The following is an 8,106-nucleotide window of genomic DNA, read 5'->3' as shown; positions in this document are numbered from 1 at the left end:
GGTAAGTTTTATGGAGCAGTGGTTAGGCCTGCCATGTTGTACGGGACTGAGTGTTGGCCGGTTAAGAACTCAGACATCCAGAAGATGAAAGTAGCAGAGATGAGGATGTTGAGGTGGATGTGCAGGCATACAAAGATAGATAGGATTAGGAATGAAGATATTCGGGAGAAGGTGGGCATGACCCCTATGGAGGACAAGATGCGGGAAGCAAGACTCAGATGGTTCGGGCACATTCAGAGGAGGAGCACTGATGCCCCGGTGAGGAGGTGTGAGCGACTGGCTGTGGTGGGCACGAGGAGAGGTAGAGGGCGGCCCAAGAAGTACTGGGGAGAGGTGATCAGGCAGGACATGACGCGACTTAGGATCACTGAGGACATGGCCCTTGACAGGGAATTGTGGAGGTCGAGCATTGAGGTTGTAGGTTAGGAGGATGTTGTGAATATTTCTACGGCGCACCAGAGTCAGACTAACCAGTTAGGATTTAGTTTTAGGATGCTAGTGGTTATCTACTGATGCAGGGCTTTATCTGCTGGTTATTGTTGTACTTTCCATCTACTTCGTATTTTTTATACTGCTGTTATTTTATAAAGATTCTATTGATGGTACTAATATATCGTCTCTTTGTCGCCTTCTTGAGCCGGGGGTCTCCTGGAAACAGCCTCTCTGCCCTGTGGGTAGGGGTAAGGTCTGCGTATACATTACCCTCCCCAGACCCCACTTGTGGGATTACACTGGGCCGTTGTTGTTGTTGATTTTTGATTCGATCAATCTTTAAGATTCTTACTAATGAACTCATTGCACCTTACAAATTATAGGTTCAGAATTTGATATTTGCTGAAATTTTAGTGATTTGGACATAAATATCTATGCTTTATGTCGACAATGCTGGGTTCAGTTGAACCAATTAAATCCATGCTCCATCCGCCTCTGGGAATACAGAACTAGATTGTGGAAGATACAATGAACAGCTATCTAAAGGTAGAGAAAATCTGGATCTTTGAAGGCTGCTCTTATCTTGAAAGTCAAGCTAAGTTTCCTGAGAATAGTGTCAGATCAATGAAATTTTACTATGTTGCTTTGTTATGCCAATGTTGGATAGAATTTATGGATTCTCTTATGAGAAAATTCTCAATTTAAAGATGCTAGTTTCACAGAAGAGGTTTTTTTCTAATACAAAGAAGCTAGCAGATGGATGAATATAATTCCGGGGTGTGTATAAACTATAATGTCAACTTCTTTCTGTTAGCCGGTATTTTCCTTAGAGTAAGTGTTTCATTAGCTCTAGGCTTCTGACACATGCTTCTGCAATTCTTTTGCTGAATGCTGATACATAAAATATAAGAGTTTTTTAGAAAGCAATTTCTTGTCACTAGATAATTAGTGGCATTAAGTTAATACTAAAAAAGCCATCTTCAATCATACAACTTTTTGGGCAGTACCAATCATTTACTTCTTCCTCACAAGATGTTCCAACAAATTGCATAACATTTACTTTCATGTGCCACAAATTTTGGATTCCGAGGTTATTATAGAATTTCTTAAGCTCAAGTAATGCTTGGTGCATTTCCCTAATGTATCTACATTTTGGTCAAAAAGGGACCCTGCCCCATCCCCATAACCAGTTTCGTCTCTGGTTGGAATGTAGGATTGTTGGTTACGAATTTGGCTTTCCCCATGCAACTTCCATCTTGTGGTGAGCTTAATTTGGAAATTAAGTGGACTTCCTTGCAATTGCACGCGGAATAGACTTTCTTGTAATTCTGAGCTATGAGTGCCAGAGTTCAAAGGTTTTGGTAATATTCTTTGCATTATTATGCTAAGCAGGTGCATCAAGTTTCATTTTCAATGTTAATCATCACATTCAAAGATGATTAATACAGATGACATTATATGTCAACTTGCTTGTACATAAGGCTAAGTATATGTGCTACATATCATAGAACATATGAGAATATACTGTAACTAGATTTTTCAATTTGTTTGGAAAGTTACAAAAGCACCTAAAAAGTATGAGGGCTAAAATTCATATGAGGAAGCTTACAATTATAGAAAATATGGATTGATGGCCAGCATATCTCTTCTCAGATCAACTACTCCCATTTTGGCAGGTGAAGAACCTCACATGTCAAACAAATGTGACATACTACAATTAGGCTTCAGTCCATGTCGTATTATCTTGATCTCTCTGTTGATCTGGCTCCATTGATCTGTATTTGTAGCGGGTGGCCCAGAGGAGATAGTGTAAGAAATTGAGTCCACTAAGTATGCACATTAACCAGTAAAACCTTTCAAGGTGATAATGATTCAAATTACTGCCAGAAAGCCATGGTGTTTGTTCAAAGCTACCAGTTATACTATTAACGAGTGATACGAGGACTGAACTGAGGTAATATCCCATGGCTAGTGATGCCCAAGAGAATGATGTCGCCAAAGACCTCATGCTATAGGGAGCTTCTGTAAAGAAGAATTCCATCAAGCCGGCCAAGCTGAAAAGATCAGCTGATCCAAGGAACAGGTATTGCAGAGCCACCCAAAGGAATGTGATTGGAAGCGGTTCTGTAGAATTCATTAATCCAGACTGCATTGCCACTCTCTTCCGCTTCATCTCCACCAGAGCTGCAACAGCCATGGCTATAATTGATAGGACTAACCCTGTTCCAATTCTTTGTAGATGAGTAATGCCCATTTCATTCTTGCTCACCTTCCTGGCAAATGGGATTATAATATGGTTATAGATTGGTGCAAGTATCATGATGAATATGACTGGAAATACTGGAAGAGAAGCTGGTGGAACTTTTAGAGCACCAATATTTGTGTTCATGGTTGCTGCTTGTTGCACTGAAAATGTGGAAAGCTGAGCTAGGCAACAGTTGAGCATAACAGTAGATACAAATATCGGCAAGATCTTGATGACTATCTTCACCTCTTGCACTTGTTTCAATGTGCAGTAAAGTGAGGGGTAGGTTGCCTTGTTTGCTCTTGCTTTGCTAATGAACTTCATGTCCTCTGATTTGGTTTCAGTCTCTGCCTTCCCTTTCTCATGTCCTTCTTCCTCACTAGACTCAGTTGTGCTTGAGGGGTTTGTCCTAATTTCTACCGCAGAATTGGTAGAATTCCTAGGATGGAGAGAGTTGCAAATTGCTGCAGCTGCAACCTGTTAAGACAAATTAATGAGAAGTTCCGCCTTGGTGTGTGGCATGACGGTACAGGATGTAGATACTATTACTATACCTTAAAAATGGTTGTAATAGGGCTTCCTGTGGGAACTTTGATCCTATAAGTCTCAGAGCCTAGGAGGAAAATCACAATGGAGGTCAATATTGCTATGGTTGAGATGCCAAAACCCCACTGCCAGCCTTTATTATCTTCTACCCACACCACTAATGTCACTGCAATAAGTGCTCCACAAGAAAGGCAAAAGATGTAATAATTGAAAAATGATGATCTGTGCTTCCTTCCTTGTGGTTGGTGTTCATCAAATTGCTCAGCCCCATGTGGAGGAAGTGACCCTTTTATGCCTCCAACACCTAGGGCCACCAGGTAAAGACCAGAAAATAACATAGCTGCTTGGCCATCATCAACTTCTTCGCATGCAATGTTTCTGTTAACTGATGTACAAATGGGTGGCCTCAGAGAAGGTATGCGAGCTTGCACTGTGAGAATCAATAGTCCCTGTTCCAGTGTTTTTCAGTTAGTAACAAACCATGCTACATAAGATACTAGTCATTTTTACAGTGGTTGTCAAGTCTTAAAAAGAAGAAAGGTTACTTGTCATTTTCAATATTCTGTAACATGTTAAGAACTTTCTGAGAGATGAGGCCTCTCCTTTTGAGCACCTTACTTTGTTACAGAAAAAAGAATAGGCCCATGCCTAGGCCTCCACCTTTTTCAAGGTAATGAAGTCTTGAAAACTTCTTGGTGAACATCTTGATCATTTCAGAATTTTACCTGGTGAATTGGATAAAGGGATTGTATTTATTTGCGCGATACCTGTCTTCAGTTGCATTCTCCGATTTGAATTAGTTGTACAGTAACCTTTTTCATTATTTCTCCAAGAAAAACTAAAGTACACTTATTATCAAAGAAGCATGTCTTTATCATTTCAATGTATTGAAAATGTGCTACCTGAATTTTTATGTCAACCATCATTATGGGGTGAATGGATTCTTTCCCTGCAGACCATATTCAGCATTTCTGATTTCCGATTGGACGGAACTAAGTCAAGACATGTAAATTTTAACGTATGACATTGTTCTTCAATATCTGCATGGTACCCACCTAGGAGTTGGCTTATTCTCTAACCAGTCGCTACAACAAATGAGTTAGCAAGGGCTGAAAATCGTTTTGTTCTATGCGTTTTGCCAAGTTATGTGTATGCCTTTGTATTAGAAAAAAAAGCTCATCCGGTTAGTTGTTGGACTTTTGCATTTATTACTGCTGATATTTGATTTACCAGAATAATAAGTAGTTTAGTCGAAGGGGGAGTCTTTGTTTAAATTTGAATTTAATAGGATAAGTTAGTTGAGATAGTTTAGGTTTTTGAAATTGAATATTTATTCTCCTGATAATTTGCAGATTCTGTTTTAAAATTGGCTATTTAAAGCCTTGTTATGCTTAATAAAATTATTGAGAGATATTTTCAATCAATATTTTTAATATTTTTGGTGCCCCATATTTTAGAAAACCAACAGTGGTATCAAGAGCTTCACTGGTCATACGGGATTTGTGAATTCTTCCAAAGAACCATTTTCAAATCATTTTTAACCAATATCAATTTTTTAAACTCATTTTCAAACATGGCAAACAACAGTCTCTCTTTGAATGCCCCACAAACTTTCACTGTTAAAAACTATCAGATTTGGTCAGTGAAAATAAAATCGTATCTTGAAACCTATGATTTATGGATTGTTGTAATAGAAGAAAGATCTTTACAACCACTCCTTGCAAATATTATCATTACCCAAATAAAAACTCCTTTAGAAGAACCTTTGGAAAAGACAAAGTTTTTACTGCCCCATCTTTTAAAAAACCAACATTAGTGAATGTTACTTAACAAAAAATGATATCAAGAGAAAAGTTCTTACCGTAAATTCAATTATTGCACTTGTCAGGTAGATGCAATAAGTGGTGAAGAATGCATCAGATAAGAACCCACCAAGTAGAGCGAGAAGGAAAGCGGTCCCCATAAAGTTTGTTACTATATTGGCTGAAGCAGATGGAGAGAAATGCATGAACTTTGATAGATAGATGACTAGATTGCTTGCATTTGCCAGGTATGCTAGGTTCTCCAAGATTTCCACCACTAGTGTTCACAAAGGAAGAAATATTATCGTTATAACCTCGAATTCACTATCACATGAAAATGCTAATGAAGAAACACAAACCTAAAACAAAGGAGGCAGCAACCACTCCACCATGGCATCCTTTAATGGCTGGCCTATTTCTCCAGTCCATGTAGCCTTCCCATATGATATACCTGTGGCCATGATCCTGCATTCATGATGTAAGCAACTTTAGAAACAATTGACTGGAACAAGAAGAAGAGGAGATGAGGACAGGAAAAAAGGTGCACCATCTCTCTTTCTTTCTCTAACTGAGATCTTAAAGTATCTAAGTCGAAATCACCCAGCCTGACGAGGAATTTATGCTGAGTCACATTTAAATAGTGGAGGGGGATTGCGATGCTCAAATTGTATAGAAATTTCTGGATCATTTGAAAGTGACCTGCTCTTAGTGGACATCTTTACTCCTAGCATTGTGGTAAAAGTTCATGTCTTTGTCAGGATGTTCTTGTGGGTTAAATGCATGTAAAGGGAGATAGAGATGGAGAAGATTATTACTTTTCAAATTTATATTCCAAGTATGGTTAACATAACCTCCGTGGTGCAGCGGCAACTCTTTTGTGAGGAAGGATAGGTAGAAATGGCAATGTTAACATATCATGTTGCTACAAGTTTTAGATCAAAGGGTTAATCGGTTTGCCGTAAGTTTCTGTGAGGGTAAGAAAATGTTGATCAAATTGCAACCTGTTTTACATTTGAGTATATGTTTTATCTTTAGCTTCTATAATAGTGAATGGCATGCAATGGATAGATATAATCAGATGAGAGATCTGGTGTTCAATCTCATTGGTGATTTGCATGCTGTATTACCCAAGTTTGAGCTTTTGTAAAATGGCATAAGTATTTCATACTATCTTCATTTTACTTGTTATTGCATGACCTAAAACTATAAGAATTGTTTTATCTCTGACGTTAGTACACTTTTATCAATGAGAATGCCTATAGCAGCTAGTGTCTAGTTGGTCCAAAAAAAAACAAAAAAAGATAGTCACTTTAATTCATGTGGTTGTTGTTCTAGGCGGTGGGTTTTCAACATGCGCTTTGTTCTTCTTGCTGCTAGAATTGTTTTTGTAGTTTATCATCGATCTGGTGGAACTTATGCTTACAAGTTTGGTATGGGGCCACTTATTATTTGTGGGGAGCATCTCCAATAGACCTCCAAATTCAGTGGCTACAACAACTTAAATGTGGGTCAAAGCCATTTATAGTTGCAATATCCTGCATTCTGTCGTATATGCAAAGCAATTTTTGGTAGATGGACGGAAAATTTAATAAACCAAACAATTAATTATTATTCACCCAATAGAGAAGATATTGTATTCTCTGATCTGATGAACATTGTGTTACTAAAGGTCATATATTCGAAGTAATATTAAGTTGAAGAGACTTGCCTTTTTCAAATACTGTGAAAGCAGAGAAGTTTTTTTCCTAAATGGTTTTATATCAACCATGAGATGATTGTATTTGGAAATTAAGAAAAACAACTTTGCAGTAGTGACAGCCTTAAATTTTAGTGCTAAATTAACCTTATTTGATATCCTGATTTTTTTTTCCAGATTTCCGAGTAGAAAAAGAAATTAGATGCCATAATCTCATTCTAAAGTCAATGTTTTATTATTTCTGCGTGGTGACTATGTAAGCATTGCTAGGACAACTTAAGGAAAAATATCAAGTTCTTTTATAGTTTCAAATATTTCTAGGAGGTAGAGAAAATGATCAAATTCTCTATAATAATAATAAAAAAAAAAAAAGTTATCAAATTCTTTAGAGATCCTATAATTTTGCTAACTAGCTGGTGAAACTCTAAAACAAAGTTCCTTAATTGTAATATGTATATGTTATCTCCAGAAAGTACTAAAACTTTCTCTGATTCTTTTGGATCCTTTTTCTTGTCCTTTATTTGGTGATTTTCTTGAGTTTTGTTTTATCAATTAGGGACAGGTTAGGAGATGGTGCAGAAAATGATTGATAAACTGTTGTATCAGGTGGCGGAATTTTAAGGAAGTGGAAGATAAGAACTACTCAGATCACTCTTACTGTGTCTTCTTTCTTGCTATGGTAATGAATGTCATTGAACAGCTATTGGAAGTGTCCAAACTTTCTTTTATTTCTCTGTTTAGGTACATCTATCTTTTACTGCGACTCAGTATCATAAACTTGAAGCAGTAATGTTAAAATAGCCTCAAGAAGTGGGCATGCCTGCATCAATGTTTTTATTTTTTGTGGCAGTGGTCTCGGGACCAGCTTGTGCACACAACACTAATATTCTACCGAGCACTAGCTATCTCTCACTTTGAACATGTGGTTTCCCATGGTTTTCATCTCATTTCATTTATGGCTAAACGGGTGTTGTCTGCAAACTCTGCATCAATGTTGCTTGCATGTGCTTTTCCATACCTCAGTACTCGGTACCTCGAGCAGTATCTTGCTGTTAATAGATGTTCAAGACCTTTATTGTCTCGTTACATTTGAACTTTTTTTGTATTACCGTGGTAATGATTTACGGAAGGGGAGCCATTGGCGTAACCGGTAAAGTTGCCTCCATGTGATCAGGAGGTCACAAGTTCGAGCCGTGGAAACAGCCTCTTGCAGAAATGCAAGGTAAGACTGCGTACAATAGACCCTTGTGGTCCGGCACTTCCTCGGACCCCGCGCAAAGCGGGAGCTTAGTGCACCGGGCTGCCCGTGGTAATGATTTGTGGAGATGATGGTATTTTTACATTTTAGGATATCAAATCACAATTCCGTGGATGACTTTTTATTT

The 8,106-nt window shown here is 37.9% G+C and overlaps 1 protein-coding gene across 2 annotated transcripts; it reads right to left on the bottom strand.

Annotated features, from left to right (window-relative positions):
• Nucleotides 1-1,944: 1,944 nt before the first annotated feature.
• Nucleotides 1,945-6,232, bottom strand: LOC109220005 (protein NRT1/ PTR FAMILY 4.6-like). Of its 2 annotated transcripts, none has more exons than XM_019384466.1 (5): nucleotides 5,573-6,232; nucleotides 5,385-5,490; nucleotides 5,085-5,302; nucleotides 3,232-3,672; nucleotides 1,945-3,154 (listed from the first exon to the last, which is right to left on the bottom strand). In XM_019384466.1, exons 1-5 carry the CDS (start codon nucleotides 5,711-5,713, stop codon nucleotides 2,150-2,152), a joined length of 1,911 nt encoding a protein of 636 aa, XP_019240011.1. In that variant the 5' UTR covers nucleotides 5,714-6,232; the 3' UTR covers nucleotides 1,945-2,149. The 2 variants fall into 2 exon arrangements, with proteins under 2 accessions (XP_019240011.1, XP_019240012.1); XM_019384467.1 differs by having other exon boundaries at nucleotides 5,841-6,230.
• Between the last annotated feature and the right edge of the window lie 1,874 nt (nucleotides 6,233-8,106).

The sequence above is a fragment of the Nicotiana attenuata genome, unplaced genomic scaffold, assembly GCF_001879085.1.
Source record: "Nicotiana attenuata strain UT unplaced genomic scaffold, NIATTr2, whole genome shotgun sequence".
NCBI classification, from domain to species: Eukaryota; Viridiplantae; Streptophyta; class Magnoliopsida; order Solanales; family Solanaceae; genus Nicotiana; species Nicotiana attenuata.
The sequence above is the reverse complement of the archived record's forward strand: the minus strand, read 5'-3'. Positions and strand labels throughout refer to the sequence as shown.

Bases quoted from the DNA above. Each gene is read 5' to 3' on its own strand.
- LOC109220005 (XM_019384466.1), bottom strand. From the start codon at position 5,713: ATGATCCAGAAATTTCTATACAATTTGAGCATCGCAATCCCCCTCCAC. The intron at 5,303-5,384 runs GTTTGTGTTTCT...TGTGAACACTAG, and splicing joins TGCTGCCTCCTTTGTTTTAG to TGGTGGAAATCTTGGAGAAC. The intron at 3,673-5,084 runs GTAAGAACTTTT...ACACTGGAACAG, and splicing joins GTGCAATAATTGAATTTACG to GGACTATTGATTCTCACAGT.